We start from the raw sequence: 20,110 nt of genomic DNA, 5'->3' as shown, positions 1-20,110 counted from the left end.
TAGCCTGCGTATGTTGTTACATCACTGTACTGTTTGCTGAAACAGACTGTATAAAAATGATGGACATACCCACATGGTCTGACATCTGAAGCTAACTGCTTTCAACCTGCATTCTTTCTAATAGTCAACAGGGGGCAACTGCTCTGGTAACACGATCCTACTTGTCACTCGAGATATGACTCAAGTGACAAACACTGTCCTAACAGGTTTACAGCATCAGTCCCATCCTGAAGTCCTACTGAACACAACATCAAGAGGGTTTAGTGACCATCATACAAGCCTGCAGTGTCCCAAATCTATTCTTCACATATTTAAAATGCAAAACTTGATTTCTCAAACCAGTTACAGTACCTAACAATGTCTACATCTATCTTTTACAAACAGTGTATGGTCAGGGCTTCTCAGGCATTTTCACAAAGTGTTCTGTGTAGAGGACGTATCGAGATTTGGCTTTGTATATCGTAACCCAGCATTTTATACTGTAACAAAACGCTGGGTTGTATTTCTGCAATGGGAAAAAAAAAACATTTTAAGAGCCACTTTCTCCCCCATCTCGTTCTCTTTGACACACTCGTAATTGCACACACACACACACATGCACACATTTCTTCTCAGTTCTGCTAAGTATGCATTTTTCATTCCAGTGAGCGGGCTGCATTCGAAATCAAAGGCAGTGACGCTGCACGGCTGTCTGGCTGCACAGAAAGTGAGGAGGTAATGAAAAAAGCTAAGGGGTGAGTCAGAGGATGCTTTAATAATCCTTGTAGCCCAAAATAACATCTCTGGGGCTGGACGGACCAATGACCCTCTTGGGAAACCAGCAGCAGTCCAGGCTGGTCTGGACTCCTCACGTCTTTCCTTCCATTACCCCCAACCTACACACACACACGTATACGCCCCCACCCACACTCATCTTTTTTTCTACCAATGCTTCTCAGTCTATTATAGTCACCAGATAAGACTGCAGCAGCACAGCACGACGCGGCAGACAGCCAAGCCATCCCTGTAACAAATACAGAGCAAGACTAAGCAGTGTGGAGGGGTGTGTGCACTGGATTTGTACAAAGTGTGGTCAAGTCAGGAAGGGGCATTAACTCTGTTCACAGGTGAGCAGGCATTTCTTTGATTACTGATGATAAATGGTGATGAGTCCAAAGCTAAATAGCTCTTTATGTTAGGTTCAAGGTTGTGTCTCCATTGTTCAACATTACACTCTGCCTCATGTAACAAATGTAGGCAGAAAATGAGTCCATCATCTTGTATTACAGGCACCACTCTGATATTTCAACAGGAAGCCTGTGGAGTCCTTTGACATTCTTAAATTCCATCTAATCAGAGTCATGCTTGTTCTACTTATCTTTTTTGACAAGTTACAGCCCTTAAAAATCATAGTGCCGCTAACTATAAATGCACAAGCTAGCTGCTGAGGTCATCATCAGGTTGTTTTTTTGTAACCTTAGCTCACGTCTCCCAACAACATAACATTTTGATAATAATTAACACGGTGAGCCCGTCCATTACTCATTCATACGCTTCATATTTAACAAACAAGCACACAATGGCAACTGCATCAGCCATGCTGCAGCAACACCAGCATCGTCTTCTAAAGCACCGCTGCTTAGCTTCTCTCATTAGTGTGTTAAAAGCATTAGGCTCAATCGCTAGTGTGAGTCACTGTATATGTATGAAAAGCAATATTTATTTGGTGCACTTAAAACAAATGTTCTTTCATGGTGATAGTGGCTCTGCTGTGATACTCAGCAGTTCCACTTGAACTGGCCTCTTCTGCCGTGAGAGACAGCATTGCCTATCACACAAAGTATAATTTATTTATTAAATTAATCATTTATTAATGTGTTTGTTTAAATAATAGCAAAAAGGTGGGAGGTAGTAAAAGCTTTACTCAGTAGAAAATCTGAAGCAACCAGTCAGAGAGTAGCTTCAGGTCACCTGCTTGCCAAAGAACTCCATACACATGTTTGGCTGGAGGCCGTTTTATAATACAGGAACTATATTTACAGAGAAATGAACCAAGTAAATGTGAATACTCTTTGTAAGGAATGCACAACTAAACACTTTTTTTGGTAATATATACCTATTTCATTTTTAATGGTACTCACTGAGCTCATTTCTAGCAGTTTAGTTCAGCCTTTATCCACTATGTAAAACAAGCTGTTTAATCCCTTCTCCATTCCTTTAAACCAGCTCTATTCTGACTGGCTATCCCTAGCAAACAAACTATTTGATTGGCTGGTGGGTGGGAACAGAGCTATGAGATGACCATATAAGGGATATCCACTATCACTGATTTCACGCAGGCACCTTATTACTTCAAATACTGGCCAGGCTTAATTTGAGCACCCAACAATGTACTATTATATACAGTATATGACAGAAATTAAGGATGAGCATTACAGGTTTCCTTTAAGTAGACTTTTTTTCTGGATAACTAAAAGGTGGGGGCACTCCAACCCCCCTAATATTAACCAGCCATTGCTGACCCTAACACTGAACGCTGAAACTGCAGGTGACTCTACATAACTAGTTTGGCTGAGACAAAAAAAAGTTGATTTTAGAGCGCTGTGGGCAAACGTCCTACACACCACTGAAGCTAAACCTCCACACTGCCTGACCTTAGCTGGAGTTACAAGTTTTTCAAATAGCAACAACAAAAGATACCTGCACACTGTAATGTTTAGACTTTTATTGCTAGAAAAATGTGTGTGTGTCTGAGTATGTTTGAGTAACAGGAAGCCAACTTTTTTCTAACAAGAAATGAGGACATGTTGAAGTTTAAATCTTATAATATATGAGAGCACTCACTGTATTTCTTTCTTAATTCTCTTTTACCTCCTACACACTTGCAGCTTGGAGGTGGTTTATCACAAACTGAGGCCTGAATGGGAACAGACTGCCATGGAAAGGCGGCATAAGTGCTCTCCAATTACATCCACAGGGAAGGGAAGCCACTGCAACTGAGTTACCCCGATGCATCTCTGTGGCAGGGCCTCGGGCATAATCAAATCAACCTGTGTGCTACTGGCAGTGTTGTTCACTGGTTGTCCAGCTTAGAAAATGAAACTGACTGCAAGCTGACTGAGATCGACACACAAAGACTTTGCATCCAAGAGCCAATCTAGAGTGAGACCCTGCATACGCAAAAGTGAATACGTTTTAAACAGTCCATCTGCAATTGGTTTCATTTCAAAAAAAGGATTTTGTTGTAATAAAATTAAACTAAACACAGCTGCAGAGTGTAAAAGACTTTTATTTGAGACAGCATGCTTAGACATGCTGCTCCTCAGGGTTTGGCCTACAATGTGCCAAGGGCAAGGCATTCAGAGCTACAGGAGTGCAGACGGGCAAAATAATGGGAGACGTGTACCAAAGTTTTTACTTGAGCTACCACATTACACAACCTTATTCTCAATGCTGATCGTGGATCAATTTGCAAAGCATTTTGAAACACTTCTCCTCAGTGAAAATGCTCCATTTCAACATAGTTTTAAAATGAAAAAGAAAAAATTGCTGTTCCCACCCATCTCTTCCATTTCCAGGCTCAAACACGCCGGCTGCTGGAAGGCTTGCCTGGAGGCTGTCTGTAAGTTGTGCATAATGTGGTGAAGTTGCTTCCCGACCTCCTCCCTAAAATATTTTTTTTTCTTGTCTGACAGCTGTCACACACACACGATCACAAAAACCCATTCAAAGGTGGAAATGCTGTGAAAGCAAACAAGGAAAACAGACGAGGAAGATATTTTTCTATAAAAAAAACAGATTTTAATTAGTTTTAATACATTACGGAATTTCAGATAGGAAAATTTTTCACTATTTAATTAAACGTTCACATGCGTTCATTAGTGGTACACTGCTGCTTCATTTCCCGGAATGAATGTAATTGTTCTCATAACACGAGACACATGCAGATAGCAGGAGATTAGTGACAGCCAGGTAAGCTAAGTAACAACTTTTTTAACAACCATTGCCACAGGAGACGGAATTGAAAACCGACTAAATGCCCACTCGGATACAAAAATAAAGCTGACTTTTTCCAGCACAGCTGGAGTTCCGGAGTTTTCACCATTAAAAAAGGAAAAGGGAAAAAAAGCTTTGTGAAGAAGTTCTGCCTCTCCCATTGGTCTGATCAAAAAGCTCGCTGTGAGCTCAGCAGAAAGACCTTTTCGCCTGCACTCAATGGCATTGACAAGCCGTCTCAATCGATGAACCCACAGCCAGACCTTTGCACAGCGAGCACCCAGACCAAAGAGTTGCGTGGGTTAATTGTAATTGCACGGGACAGCGTCTGTAACACATGCTGTTAGCCGGAGAGCTAAACTGGCCAGAGGGTATCCGTTCTGAGAAAATGTCTAATCTGTGACGAGATCCTCAACTTTAACTTATTTTCTAAGTGTCTTTAATGAGCCAAATCACATTTAGCCACCATTTTATCCATTAGGTTTCTAGATTTACTGGCATTCAAAGGAGCAGATCTGTGTTCATCTATTGACACAAAAATCCAGCCTTTAAGTCTCACCTTTACTTCTAAAAAAACATAAGAGCATAAGTGTGGTGAAGAGAAATGCTATACAATTTGGTAAAGCAAGGGGAGGACTGTGAATGGCTCCTTGAATAAATGTAAGGAAGCCCGGCTGGTGCAAAGAAAAATCTTCAAAGTCAGCTTCTTTCCTCATCCCAGCCACCCCTGGAGATCAGATCAACTACTATCCTAAACCTAATGAACTAGTAAACATTGGGAATTAAATGAATATTACATGGGGTTTCATTAATGCCAGCCAGCAGACTCCGAAAATAATGAAGGCGAGAAGTGCAAGCGGGAAGAGACGGTTATCAGAGCTCCTTCTTCTTCTCTCGGTGTTTACTCAGCATCTGCCTGCCAGAGAAGGAGGCTTTTGATCACTCCTCGGCTGGGTTCTCCTCTGTGCCGCGTGGCAGGAGAAACCAGGGGCGGCCACTGAGCACCGTCAGGGCCGGCTCATTTGCAACACAAATGAACTGAGCTAATTGTACACGTGCAGAGAGACGTGGGGAGCGGTGCACACGGTGCAGTGTTTGCAAAATATGGAAATAATTAATCTCTTTGAGCTTGTGAAATACCATCAGTGTTGCAAAAGAGGATTTGAGTATGGGCCGGGGATGAGACGGATGATGATAGCAATGGACTGGAGAGACGCAGATGTTTAGATTAAGCCGTTTCATTATTGCTTTATCACACGGTTTCTTCAAGTGTGTGTGTGGGGTTTTTTTTTTTTTTTTTGGGGGGGGGGGGGGGGATTTTTGGGGGGGGGGGATTTTGGGGGGGTAATTGAATAAATGGGAGCATGGAAAAAGAACTGGAATTGAAGCACAGTAACAGGATTACATGAAAAGCAGTCAGTTTCCTATTCATGAAACGAAGCATGTGGCTATGCTAACTGGTCAATCATGCACCTAAGCGTTTTAGCTTCTCAGTAACAGTAGAGTTTGAAATGTTTTTGATTGACTCCCTGTTAGGTTTATATTGGTGGATTGTCATTTATGCTTAGAGATATATACTCATATATGCTTAGAGGTATATAATCAATTGCATGATGATAGAGGTCTGATCCTTAGCAGTCTGCAAAGACTCTGTGTGCCTTCCAGAGTGTTCTGGCATGCACACATATCCTAAGGTCATGAGAGAGGTCGTACCTTCTCTTACTGTTTTACGGTATGGTAAACACATCTATGTCTGTTTAGGTATAAGTGCCTTTTGTTTAGATGAACTGCTGGACTTCCAGGCCAATAGGTCTGTGCTAGGCAAACCTATCATTAATTGGTCCTTCGAAGCCGGATTCTGCAATCAAACATTCACCGAGGGGAAAAGCGCCAAGCCGGAGTCCTACGCCAGTCGGGACTCATAGAAGTGCCTGTTAAAGGACCTGTGATGTAAAATTCATCACCAGGCCGGTGGGAGAGCGTCCATTTTTGCCTCGATGGATGACGATTGACGGAATCCAAGACTGTTACTGCACGCAAAAGCAACACCAAGTAAGTTGAAAGAGAGCGACTCTATAACCACGTGACTGGGTTTTAAATTTAATGTGGAAAATCAAATTTGGGTTAGCAAACCTGGGAAAAAGAAAACTGACTGCTTTAAGTGGGAAAATTGAGAAGGAGTCTGAAACACTGCAAAGAGAAACGTATACAAAATCACACATACCAACAGGAAATGCATTAACCATACTAACATTTACAAATACAATAGAGCTCATGAAGATTAGACGGCATCTTGAGCATGTGCTTCTGTTTATCATCTTGTCCAAGTCACTTAGTGAGATGAAAAGTAATACATAGACCAGAGGACTAATAGTATCTTAGGAAAAATGATTCAATCATAGCGGGGGAAAACGTAACAGACAAGTTTTGTTATCAAATGCTGCTGATAACTAACCCTCCAGGTTGCAGGACAACAGTTTAAGGAAGAAAAGAAGATTGTGGCACAACCAACCAGTGATCAGACAACAAATTTAGTTGTTAATATAGTAAATTGTGAGACGCTTTCTGCTTAATTGGTGCAGCATAAGTAATTTACTGTATGAAGGAAATTCTCTTTTGTGATAATATTTTGAACATGCATTTCTGTTGTCCTGTCAACTTAGTGGGTTCTGAGTTGTTATGCAAATTAGTTGATTATTAGTAGATCAGGGAAAGGTGACTGAATTATAACAGAAGTGAATAGGATATGTTAGAGTCTGCCACAGTGGAGACTCTAAAAGACTGAGTTTCCTGTTTCTGACGAGTGAATCCTCCACCCAGATTCACACCTCTGAATACATAAGAATAAACTTGTTTTGTGAAATACATGACGACATGTCACATGATTTATGATGGGGGAAAAAGGAAAGCTAAATAAAATGGGTCTGTGACCCAAATGAGTGATAAACACAGACCTGGGAGGAAACTCATATCTAATAAGACAATAGTAATAATAATGTTGTGTGGTGTGTGGCTGATGGATGAATGTTTTGGGATTAATTTAGCTGATGATTTTTCTTTTGTTACAAAGTTGAACCTGCCAATTAGGTTTGGTATGATTTGCCCTCCTGAGATGAGGAGCATGTGTCATGACTTAACTAGGCCTTTTTATTTTGATACTTTCACAGTGCACTGAACGTTTTGTTTGATAATCTCTGTCGTTGAGCAGATCTGCACAATTAGAACGAAAGCGCTATACGACAAGTTGGGAAAACCGTTGCAAGTGAGCTTTTCCACATTAAAATGGGTTCTGGGGAAAGCAACTTATTTGGGACAATTAGAAAGCGAGTCCTGGTCTAAAAGGATTCACAAAGGTAATCCAGTCTAAATTCTTTTTCTTCTTTTTGAAATGACGTCATATTGCTGGCACTAGAAACTTAATGCGACAAGAGATTCTACTAATGGGGAACTGACTGGACTGGTAAAAGCTGACAAGAGTTGACTGACTTAACACCACTATGCAAGGTTAACCCCCACCCAGATGTGACAAAGGGGTGGGTGTATGGATGTGTGTTTCTTTTTGTTGCAGCAGCAGGAGGAGACCAGAGGAGGAAACTTTGGGTCACATGACACTATGTGAGCTCTACTGATTTAACCTTTGACTGTAATTTTTCTGGGTTACTGGGTTTATGTGTGAAAGAAACTGTGTTTACTGGCTATATGTTGGTTATGCTATTACACTGTTGTTGGGAAAATGTGAATATTACTGGGAGAATGTGTATACAATGTGAGACACATACTGTGTTGAAACCAGTGTCACTCCTTTTCACAGCTACGGATGGTTAATCTTATTACCTTTTTATAGCACCTCTGGAATCTGTTGATCCAGACCTGACCTCCAGGATGCTTCATATGTTTTTCTAATGCTTGTTTTTCTCTAAGAATGCTTGTGAAGGATTCAGCACAGACAGACAAGTGATGTTAGAGCAGAAGTGCAGTGATTATAGGACATTTTTTAATATTGGGCTTATTATCTGACCACTATTGAGCTCATTAGAGATGAAATAAGCGGAGTGACAAAGTTAAGGAAAGTCACTGATTACAATGTGGAATTAATTGGGATGATACATGATTTGAGGCAAATTATGGCAAAAAGTAGTGGGTTTAATGGTTTAGAATAAACCTGCATTGACACTTGTCTCTGTGGTGCTGAATACTTTATTACTCTTATGATTAGAGGTGGGAATCACCATACATCCCTCGATACGATATTATCACAATACTTAACGCACGATAGGATATTATCACAATACTTAACGCAAGATACAATATTATTGCAATTTTTTAAAATATTTTGCGATATTCAGATTCTGTAAATAAAGGTAAACTTTATCAATATTCATTTTATCTAATATCAAAGTCTCACACTCAGTCTTTCTCTCATTTCAGTCAGTTTTATTGTTGACAAACTGAACGGTTTGTATTACAGTCTAGTCCAACTTAACTGAATGCAACCATCTGGTACAATTATAGCTATTCTGAACTATGCAATTTATGAAAACTATGCAGCCCCTTCAGCAACTGAAGAATTTGAAAGTAAATTAAAACAAAATATAATTTTACATTAAATAAAAAAGTTTTAAACTTAATTAAAATAAAACATGTCTTAAATTAAAATAAGTAAACTGTCATGTTTATTACTGCCAAAAAAAAAGTTTGGACAGTGAAGGAATGTCAGGATTCTTGCTCAGAAAAAGGATCAACATGCTCTGAAGTCAGAGCACAAAAACCTTTTTTGTAACAAAATATCGATTTCTGCTGTCCCTGTATCGATACATTATTAGCAAACAAAATATCACGATACTACACAGTATCGATTTTTTCCCCCACCCCTACTTATGATACAGTTGTTTGCAAATGTGAAGTTTGTTTTAACTTACAGGTTTTGTCTGACAGGCAGTGATGATGATAGTGTGGATACAGGCTCCGGGTGGAGCTGGGAGTTGAACAACCTTAACATTTAACCACTGACTAATGTTTTTACACAGGGTTACAGGTTTGGAGTAGAGCTACTCCAAGGGGGAAAGCCCTGGGGAATTTTTCAGAGAGAATGTGCAATTTTCTTGTGCATGTCTACTTGTGTGGAGCTGACACATGGCAAGGGCCATGTGGCAAAGGAGGAGTGTCAATTTTTAAATTGCAAGTACCATGAGAAGGAGTGCCTGAGGAGATCGTCCACAAGATGGAAGCCGAGGCCAGGAGAGAAGCTTCAGGAGGATCAGTGAGGAGCAGAGATCACCTCCAGCACAGCAGACATCCCACAGAGGGCTGTGCCACTGGGCTTCCTAGAGATCGTCATGAGGAGACTTTGAACAGTGAAATCCAGAAGGAGTGAAAGAGATTCGACGTTGACGTTGAGGAAGACAACTACGATGTAAGACTTGCTCTACCCTAAATCTTCAGCGGCGTTGGAATAGGGGAAGCAGCTCTAATTGACAGCGCAGAGAGGAAGTTCAGCAATGGAATTGTGAATCTGTGAACAGCATAGATGCCAAGTGACTGGGAAATGACTGACAGCAAATTCTTATGAACACCATCTAATGCTGTGTCACTGTGCTGTGCATACTTTGACACTCTGAAGAGGGTCGTCCTTTGTGTCATTGTTGTTGTCATTTGCATCACGACCACTTCTACTAGACTGCTGAAGTGATTCAACAGGTGGCAGCATAACAGCAGTAAAACAGCTGGATTCAATACCCTTTCCAAAAAGGTTTTCTGCAGAGATGAAAGGACAATAGAGGAGTCATAAGTGCAGATAATCCACCAGTTGGCTCTATCCCCCACAGGAAGAATGCCTGAAGTGAGGTGATGGGGGTTGATAGAGGCCATAAAACAGAAGTGCTGACGAGGCCTGCAGCTTTGAAGATAGCTAAAAGCCACATTGACAAACAACAAAACCAACTGGTATGTTTGTATGCCCATGTCGGCATACATTTGGACTCTGGTCATATGGACAATGATGGAAACAACTGGAAGAGACATTTATGAATCTCTGTAGAACTCAAACCACTCTGCGGAGAGATGTGTGATTTACACACCTGGGGAATACACCGCAAAGCTGGAATGATTTTGAAAATGTTAATTCCTGTGTTTGACTATTAACATTCATTTGCTTACTTGTAGGATGCAGTTTACCATTGTATGAGATCAATGAGAAATAGGATAACTGCTAACACATTTATCAACTGTGTACTGCTACAGTAATTTGGGATGATTGACAGATGTTGGGTATAAAAATGCCTGCACTGAAACGGTCAAACACAAGGGCTTCATAACAGGGAAATTTCTAGCATAAATGCCAAACAGGGTGGAAATGTTAGGTTTATATTGGTGGATTGTCATTTATGCTTAGAAATATAAACTTATATATGCTTAGAGGTATATAATCAATTGCATGATGATAGAGGTCTGATCCTTAGCAGTCTGCAAAGACTCTGTTTGCCTTCCAGAGTGTTCTGGCATGCACACATATCCTAAGGTCACAAGAGAGGTCGTACCTTCTCTTACTGTCTTATGGTATGGTAAACACATCTATGTCCGTTTAGGTATAAGTGCCTTTTGTTTAGATGAACTGCTGGACTTCCAGGCCAGCTAACTGAGAGTGACTGGGGTTCAAGCGGCAGGAACAGTCTCAGGCATCTCCCTCGTGCACGAGATCACACAAAGACTTCAGCCTGGTGTCTAATGCTTTTGCTGTTGTAGTAGAATTGTCTCGTTCCAGCAATAGGTCTGTGCTAGACAAACCTATCACTCCCCTTCACTAAATAACAGGGATTTAGCTAAGAAAGCCTACTTCCCGACCTTCCAGAGGTCTGACTTTATAAGCCTCTTTAATCAATAAATCAAAATGTACAACAAGAATGATAATGCCGTGCTGGAGCAGACAGCTTTCACTTAATGACTCTACTGACTACTGAGGCCAGGGGAAGGATTTGCAGAGTAACACACCTATGCGCACGCGCACTGATGTCACATAATAACAGTCAACTGTGACAGCAAAGGTGGTCGGATTTAACCCTTTTATTAGATTCTCAACTGTCACCGATGCTGACGAACGGTATCACATGTCAAGGCGTATGGTTGAAAGCAAAGCACCATGCATATGTCGTATGCGGTTTCTCTTCTCTCCCTTGGATATTTAAAAAACGAGATGACGTCAGGCATCTGTTTGAGAGTACAGAAAAAAGCTTTATAAGAGAGAGAGAGAGAGAAAAAAAAGACCTTCTAGGGACTGGGCTTCAAACATATGAGCACACAAGTGCAGCCACACAGACTCTCACAAAGACGCATAAGGACACACACACAGAGATACACAGAGAAGAGCTGAATCTCCCATGTGCGCCACTCAGCAGCCTTCTCTTTGGTCCGTCGGTTGGCAGAAAGAGAGGAAGTCAAGGACCTAGAGCGGCACTGGAAGTGGTTTATAATGAGCCAAGTGAAGAGAGAGGACACTGTGCATACTGTATCCCAGCCATTTGTGACAGGTTAAGGTTGAGGGTCAAACACACACACATACACACGCAAAATGCATGCCCACGTGCAGCCATTCAGCCTTTCAGGGAATCAGTCTCGCTCTGTGAGCATGAAAAGAGCCCAGATGTCAGCGCTCTGCACAGGCTGGCATTTCTGTTGAAAAGTACTCTGTCTTTCCTTTCTTGCTCTGTGGCACTTTCCTTCCTCATCCTGTTTCACTGCTGAGAATGACCTGGCCAGGCAAACCTATACCTAATGTGCATCCCTGTGGATGGGATCACATGTACCCCTGCCTGCGGGACTGTGCTGTGGCAAACTGTAACCAAACATCAGCAAAAGCAATTTCACCTCCCTCTCTGGGCAGCGGCAATAGCAGCAGAGGCAGCAGGCCCGGGGGCTGGGGACATTAGCCTGATGTTTATCTAGCCACACAGCCCACCGCTAGCCACCAGTCCCCTCTCTCCCTCCCTCCCTCTCTCTCTCTCTCTCTCTCTCTATTTCTCTCTCTGTCTTTCTTTCTCTCTCACTCGCGGTTTGATGCTGAGATATGATTTGGTGAGAGGAGAGGAGTCGAGCATATCGATTCAGCCTCTGCCGCTGTCTCTCTCGATCACTCCAACTCTCTCCACTTTCTCTCCCCTCTATCTGCTTCTTTTCTCTCTCTCTCTCTCTCTCTCTCTCTAGCATGCAATCATAATAACCCCTCTCTCAGACGCCCAGGCAATAAACCAGGGCCTCCCTTCTTCCTCCGCACATCTCCCACGGCGAGGACAAAACCAATAAAGGGCCAGCTTAATTACAGCTGCTGAGTGCCGCCGACACCCGGGTACGACACCACGGGGCTGCGGGTGGGCTGAACCGTGGGCGAGCTGTGACGGGATATTAGGGAGCAGGAGGAGGGTGCATAAGAAGCATTGAACATGTAGCCTTAGTCTGTCTCACATCAAGAGAACACTCTTTAGTGCTCACAAAGATGACAAAGAAAGAGGTGACCATTGACTTGAGGCCAGATGAGAAAAATAATAAAGAAAAAGAAAGCGTGATGTTCTCTCCTGCCCAAACTGCCACTGCTTAGGCGCTCCTTCAGCCGCCAGTCATCTAACTCCCAGCAGCTACAGAGAAGCACCTCAGTCAGCCTGATTTTGCATCCACAATGCTTTAATGTTAAAAGTGTGGGAATAAAAGGCAGGGTATGGCTAGAAGATAAAACACACACTCAGCTGACTCGCTCTGAATGAAGAAGGGTAAGCGGAGAGAGTGTAAATGTGTAAACGGGCATCCAGAACAGAGAAGTATTAAGAAACTATGGTCCATTTTTCGGGTGTGGTTTTGGTCGAAGAACTCCATCATTCAGATGTACTTTCAGTTCACTTAATACCCAAATGACCTTTAAATTTTAGCTTTAACCAGACTAGCATGCTTTAACAACAATACCGGAAGACAGAACTGCAGTTCAATATTGCAGGTGTCTTGCTTTCAAGACCGCCCCTCCCCTAGAATCCAACGCCTTGTTTCTTGTTTTTTCTGGGTCTGCGATCTTTCCCTCTCCTTCTTTTCTCTAGTTCTGTCACATCAACATGAATCTGGGGATCCAGAGCTTCCAGTCCCACAAGCTGCAGTCTGCTATGTCTTGCCTTGTCTACAGCTCTGTCACCATGGTGACTGATGCCTGGGTGTTTCTGCCTCCTCTGGTACGTTCTGTCTGCTCCTTGCCATTTTTTTCACTCCCTGCTTTGTTTCTCCACTGAACTCCACACAACACAGTGCTTATTATCAACATGGGCCGACAAGATGCAAGGGCAACAATAAGTGTAAATTGTGCGTCATTACTTAATCATGTTAGAGATGACTGTATTTAATGTTCTTAGTAGGTTTATTTTTCCAAAATAAAACATCCAGCTAGTTTGATCATCCTGACACAATAAGCTGTGCACCTGTTATGTAATGCTGCTTTGGAATCAAATAACAAAGTAAGACTGCACGTGCAGTACTTATTGACATGCCTGCACTTCCTAATTAGCTCAGTCAAGGACTACTACAGGAAAATTAGCTGCTGCAGACGCACCGCTGAAAAGCAAATGAAATTTGGCTCTTAACTGAGCGGGCTCACACCTTCTCCATGAAATAATTTGGGATGAAACATGAGTTAAATGTAAAGATTCTTGTAATATTTTTTTGTTCCATTCGGGAAAGTTGTGCAAAAGTATTTCAATGGGAAACTGCCATGATATTCATTTTATCCGAATCAGAATACTTTATTAATCCCAAAGGAAATTATATTGGTTTGTCACCATCTATTGCCAAATAACGTGACAAAATGGTAAATGAGTTGCCCACTAAAACAAGTATGGAACATTTACATGTTGGAAATATTGCCGACCGGGTGTCAGTGGCAGCGAACCACACAATTCCCACAGCTGCAACTGTACATTTAAAGCATTTATCTGGTGAAACAACAGGTACTTGTATGAACTTGTGTGTTTGCTTATAGGCTTAACTCTACTACTATTATTCGTCAAAAAATGCATTTGTTAAAAGTGGGCAGCGGTTATTTTCAGCATTTTTTTTGACAGCAGATTAGTTCAAATATTGCAAGTAGGCCCGTAAAGGAGCAGCAACAGTGAGCTGTCAGATGAGCCTCCTCACTGACATAACTGACTACTTTCACCATGCCCTACAGACTCGACCCATCTGCAGTGACAGACAAGAAAGTCTAAATATTACCTGACTTCAGTTTGTTTTGCTGCTGCCAGAATTCAGTGCTCTGTTACCACTACTGGTGTCACCAAATCAGCAGGACCGAAATCGCTGAGACTGCTGCTCTTGGTTTCACGAGTCTTTTGACAATAAAGATACAAATTGTGAACATCCTTTAACCAATGTAGAAATCATGTATAATATGTTGATACAGGGAAATCAAATATTGATATTTTATTAAATAAATGAAAATAAATAAATGGAAATACTCTGTCAACAAGAGGGCTCATCTCATCACAAAATAACCTGAGATAACGTTAGCTGAGCAAGCATCCAATTAATCGTCCCAATTGAAAAACCATGCGACATATAAGAATAAGGTCAAGATGGTATTAGTAATTCCCAACTTGACCTCATTCAATCTTCATGGCCACATTTATGGCAGGTTTTAGTGACAGTGTTTGTATGCTTGACAATCTCATTTTACATCAATAATAAATAACTGAAGAGAGATAACTTCGTCTTATTGGGTGAAACATATTGACAAAGTTTAACTTTGAGGACATAATTTGTGTTTGAAGGAAAGGTGATAACTTGTGTAATATGTTATTGCAATTCTAATTTTACTGCAAAATGTAAAAATATGTGTTAAAAAAGTGTCAAAACATCATATCAAGGGGGGTCTAGTCCCACCTCTAGAAACACAATCGCCATTCTCATCCCGATAACTTTGATATTGATTGACAGAGACAAAACAGCATCATTTCTAATGATGAAAAATTACACCTTATTGTTATGGCAACCCAACTGTTGGAGGGGACAAGAGCAGAGACCGTGATGGGCGTGGGAGAAATCCAGAGAGTTTCCACATCAGAGGAACCTTTAGTGTGATGCTGACGGTGCTGGTAATAAGCTGGTTTGCAACGTGCCGCACGTATAGGCTAGAAAATCCACAGCTGCAAATACACCGTCACTGCAGGAGGACAATATACGTGAATGTGGAATGATGTAAACAGCTGTGAGTAAGAGGATGACTCACTGAACTCACACCCCAGATTGTGCGGCACAATCGGAATCATCGAGCTGCAGCCACGTCGATTTCATTTAACATGCTGGATTTGATGCATGGAGATGATTTCATTACATTGCATCTGTGCCGAAAATCAAACGCTCCTGTATACATATCCCACTCATCCTGCATCACACACTTCACAACAGGGGAAAGACTACAAAAACTGCACTGTAAAAAAAAGAACTCAGTAACATGCCTTCTAATGCTACAAACAAAAGTCCAGCAGACACAATCTGGTCTGAGGTATTCTGGAGAAGAGAAGCACAAGGAGATGCAACTCTGGATGGGTTATAAGCGGAAAGCGTGTGTATTAGAGGCGGCGGCGGGGAGGGAGTATGGTTGCAGTTTAAATGTAGTGACCACTCAATTCCAAACCATTCAAGCCTTCTAAGAACAGATCTCACACACCCCATTAGAACCTCTGCTGACGCACACATGCATATTACATGGAAGCTGGATCTAAAAGCATACAGCCCATTAGGAGGCCGAGCCTGTGAAAAGAGTAACAGATAGAGAGGGAGAGAGACTCAAACAGCTCCGATCGAACGGATTGCTAAGCTGGATATCCGCTGATAACAGCACACACTGCTGGTTTAAGGAGTTGTGTTGTTATTGTGAGCTTGACCACACTGTGTACAGACAAATTAGCGAACAAAGAGGATGACACCGGCTGTGCTGAAAAAGTAACTACGATTAAGAGTCTGTCATGACAGCTTCTTGCCATTGAGAAATACCAGCTGCAAATGTGATCGTTTATCATTAAAAAAAACAGCCTGTTTTGGACTGCTTTCAACCACCACCATCCTCAAACGGAAAGGTTTTGCTGAGAAGAAAACAACATCAACAACAACAAAAAGGTTGCAATGGAAAATAAGTTCAATTTAATCAGTAAGATGTAATGCTTGCTGGATCACAGTTTCCAGGCACAGATACCCACCCCCACCCCCTGTTCCGCCCTTCCAGTGGCTGAGTGTTCTGGCCATGTAATGTGAGGTGGCAGAGAGCCCGGCAAAGCTGTAAATTATTTCTGACGGTAGGGGTGGGGGGACAACAGGGGGAAAGACTCGCAAGTCCCAAGAGACAGACTGTGGATGGTGTGGCGATACGGGGGCCTGCGTCTATAGCAAGAAAGAAAAGTAGCCTGTCGGTCCCCCAAGCCTCGACCCTAAAGCTGGAAGTTTACAGCCCTTCTGCAGTCTGCATAATGTGTCCAACAGCCATGCCTGGCCAGATGACCAGAGGCCTGTCCGTAGGGTACAGGGCATTTAGCAGACTAATCGTAATATGCTTCGGTGCATCTCTCTCTCTCTTTCTCGTTCTCTTTACACACACACACTATGCTCCTTTCTATCTAGCAGCAAATGTAAAATTACAGCAACGCCTGTATGTTGCAGTGACGCTGTGCTGAAAAGGTTTTTAAAACACAGCAAATGTAAGTAATTATTGCTCTGTTAGTCTAAGCATAGATTATTAATTCATCTGCAAAATGCACATGATGTCCATTCTTGCTGCCATTTTGCTGTCAAGTAACTGACACCTTAAAAAAAAACTTGCCTCCCCCTATACACCTTCAAAAGAACATATAGTGGGCGTGTAGGGGAATTGAGTAGGGGGTGGGGGGAGTCCCCACTCATCCCCATCACTGGACTCCTAAGATGTACATTAACCCCTCATGATCGTTGCCTCCCTCATGTTCTCCTCTCAGGCAGCAGCAGCAGCAGGGCACAGACATGCTGCAGCAGCCGTGCGCTGGGCCATAAAGGCGCACGCGCGTATATACATTTACGGTAACCCCCGATGTGGTCACAGTGTGCCTATAAAACTACCAACATCCAACCGTGCAAGCTTGCGCGCGTGCACGCGCACCGAGCAAAGAGCGGCAGGGACGTTGATCGGCCCCCATCATCCCAGCCAGGAAATATCTGCAGCAGCACTACACTGTAGGCTGTTATTACGCAGGCAGGCTACCGATCGATACATGCCCCCCCCCCCCCCCCCCCCCCCAAAAAAAAAAAAAAAAAAAAAAAAAAACTCGCCTGACATACCAACGGGGAAGCCCTCCCTCATAAATCTGGGCATTTCTTTTACAAAGGAATCACTCACCCGATGTTGCTCAGTGCCTGCTCGAACAGCTCCGTCTGCAAGATGTTCTGAGGTGCCGTGAAAGCCCCGTTGAAATGTGATAAAACCGAGCTACAGAACTGACGCAATGTCTCAAACTGCATTTTCCCCCCACCTCGGTTTTCTTTTTATCCTCAGTAAGTGCTCAGCCTTTTCCCTTTTCCCACCATTACATCCCAAAGCCTGCGCTCTCTCCGGACGCCCCCCTTCTAAACATACACCTCGTCAGTTTTTTTTCTTCTTATTATTAGTAGTAGTGGTAGTATTAATGTTATCTCCCGGGGGCGCATTAAACGCAAATAAGACGCCGATCAAGTTCCATATTCCTCCTTGCGCTGCTGGTAAAAAAGTGTCCTTAAACGAGACGCATACCGGGTGGGCTTCTTCGGTCATAATGCTTCGGACTTGCAGCGAGAAAAGGGAGGCAGTGCCGGTGCCGGTAACAAGCCTTTTCTTCTTCTCGCGGCAGCGGCAAAAATTTCTTCTCCGTGTGCGGGGGGAGGTGAAGGAGCGTCCGGAGGAAAGAAAAAGCGAAGAACCATCCTACACGGCACCGGGCGGCGGCGGCAGCATCCCCGTACCGGCGCATCAGCTGCTGCCTCACATTCAACTCATATTTCCAGTTGCCCATGAAGAGTACACACTTGCCCTGACACGCGCACAGACACGTACGCACGCGCTACCGATACAGTCGCGCGAACTCTTTCGCCATATCGCTCCATTCTGTCTCGCGCACTCTTCGGGACGCGCACAGCGGCAGATAACCGTCAGAATCACGCACGAGGGGGGTGGAAGGGGGCGTGCTAGCGTCACGGCTTTTTGTCTTTCCGACATTCCACATCCGGCTTTGGAATATCAGCGCTACATCAATCAGCAATAAAGTTACTGTGAGGACAAAGCACGCAACTAATGAGGGCTTTCCCGAGAGCCTGCTTGTTTATTTATTTATTTAATGCGTTTCATTTCGTCCAGAGAGCCAACTGTAAACACTTGAAATTAGCCAAAAAGAACCCAGTTAATTCCAGGCCCTTCTTTAAAGCGGATGCATTTAATGTGGTTACATATTTTTACAAGTCTTCATGTTTTTCAGAAATTTGTTTGTTTGTACGGTTTTTTTTGTTGTTGTTGTTGTATTTTTTTTTTTAAATTCAGTTTACTTTCCAGAGTTGGAAGAAGTTTAATTTAAGTTAGTTTCAGTCGTAGTTATTATCATTATTAATAATAATAATAATAACCATTATCATTATTATTATTTAGTTTTAATGTTCGTAATATTCCAAGTTCACTAAGTCGTTTCAGTTGGCTTAATTGTTTTTGTCTACTTTTTATTTTTATTTTAGGTTAATAATTTTTTTACATCTACTTTTGGTTGTTAGTTTAGTTTTAGTAAACTATTATAACCTTGCTGAGAGATAAAATATAGATCTGTTAAACTTAAAGCAGCGCTTCAGCTTTTAATCAACACAATAAAGTGGCCCTTGTTTAAGCATGAGGCAGTTATGTATTTATATAGGATGTTGTTGGCACTGTGATCATGTTAGGATAAAAAAAAAGTCCCGAATAAAACAAACATGCAGATGCTATAGTTACCCACATCTATCTAAACTCAAACATATATGAAATACTATAAATACTAGACTATGAAAATATTAAGCTTAGACCTGGGATTGCAAATGTTTGTATTATTCCACTGTTTCATGCAAGGGACCAGGTGAGTCAGCATCAAAAACACTCAGGCCCCTTTAGGTTTACCTAAACCCAAAACCTCATTCGATTATATAAATAAAATTGAACTGAAATTAACTGCTGGGCTCAAAACTAACCCTCTCCTACTTAATACAAATCTAAAAGAAAACATTATATGTTCAAATGAAACTGATGACTAAAACAACAAAAACTATTAACCCTGAACTATCTGTGTCAGCTGTTTGACCATATTATCATTTCACTGCAGAGCTGATCAAGGCCAATGCGGCACGTGCATAAAATAGGACTAGTGCCGGTACACAACTTTAAACTGGGACAGACTAAGTTAGACTAAACAATTGTCCCAAGCTTACTATGTAACACACTGGGTTTTGCTGGTTGTTACAGGATGTTCGAGCTAGGTTTGTTGTGCTCCTTCCTCTTCTCACATTTTTTTGGCAGGGTGAATGTGCCCGCTGCTGGGTTAAATGTGTTGAAAATGCAGAATCTGAAGAAATTCTTCCAGGGAGTACATTCCAGTCCCTGTTTAGGTATGGCGGTTTCATCAGCATCACCCAACACTGCAGCTGTCCTGGCATATTTGTGCGTTCATTCAAATGACACCTTCGAGACCAAGACAAATTGGAAGCCCTCCCAAGTTATTTCTCCTTATAAATAGACCTCCAGCTTTTCCCCCTCCTTTTTTAGCACAACAGATCCAGGAGTTAATTTAAACATTCTTTAAGATTAATGAAAGTGGGTTTCGGTGCTTATGCGGAGGGAGTTCTATTTATACACTCTGTGCTATCCATCATCAGCATTATCCCATGAATTTTCAGACAGCCAGTTTCCTGTTTTGTCACTGCAAATGTAGGCAATGTCAATGCGAGAATTACTCCCTGGTACCATCTCCACCTCTCAAAGCTATGCAATCATTCACGATATAAAGGCAAAATCCTCGGCCGGAAACAAAAAGTGATTGAGTGACTGACTGTTTGGAGCAGTCTGAGCAACTCCTGCATTACTTTTCACTGTAAAGCAATGCAG

General features: G+C 42.2%; 1 protein-coding gene across 2 annotated transcripts in view; it reads right to left on the bottom strand.

Annotated features, from left to right (window-relative positions):
- rims2a (regulating synaptic membrane exocytosis 2a) overlaps positions 1 to 20,110 on the bottom strand; it is a 149,197-nt gene that overhangs the window by 84,868 nt on the left and 44,219 nt on the right. The window contains exon 1 of one of the 2 annotated variants that reach the window (XM_035909569.2): positions 17,360 to 18,090. The exons of the other annotated variant lie outside the window; for it this stretch is intronic. Coding sequence (XP_035765462.1) covers positions 17,360 to 17,481 — 122 coding nt within the window. The 5' untranslated portion in view covers positions 17,482 to 18,090. Of the gene's footprint in view, positions 1 to 17,359; positions 18,091 to 20,110 lie in introns of those variants that run through there. 2 annotated transcript variants of the gene reach the window in all.

The sequence above is a fragment of the Neolamprologus brichardi genome, chromosome 11 (genome assembly GCF_056152115.1).
Source record: "Neolamprologus brichardi isolate AB-2024 chromosome 11, ASM5615211v1, whole genome shotgun sequence".
NCBI lineage: Eukaryota > Metazoa > Chordata > Actinopteri > Cichliformes > Cichlidae > Neolamprologus > Neolamprologus brichardi.
The sequence above is the reverse complement of the archived record's forward strand: the minus strand, read 5'-3'. Positions and strand labels throughout refer to the sequence as shown.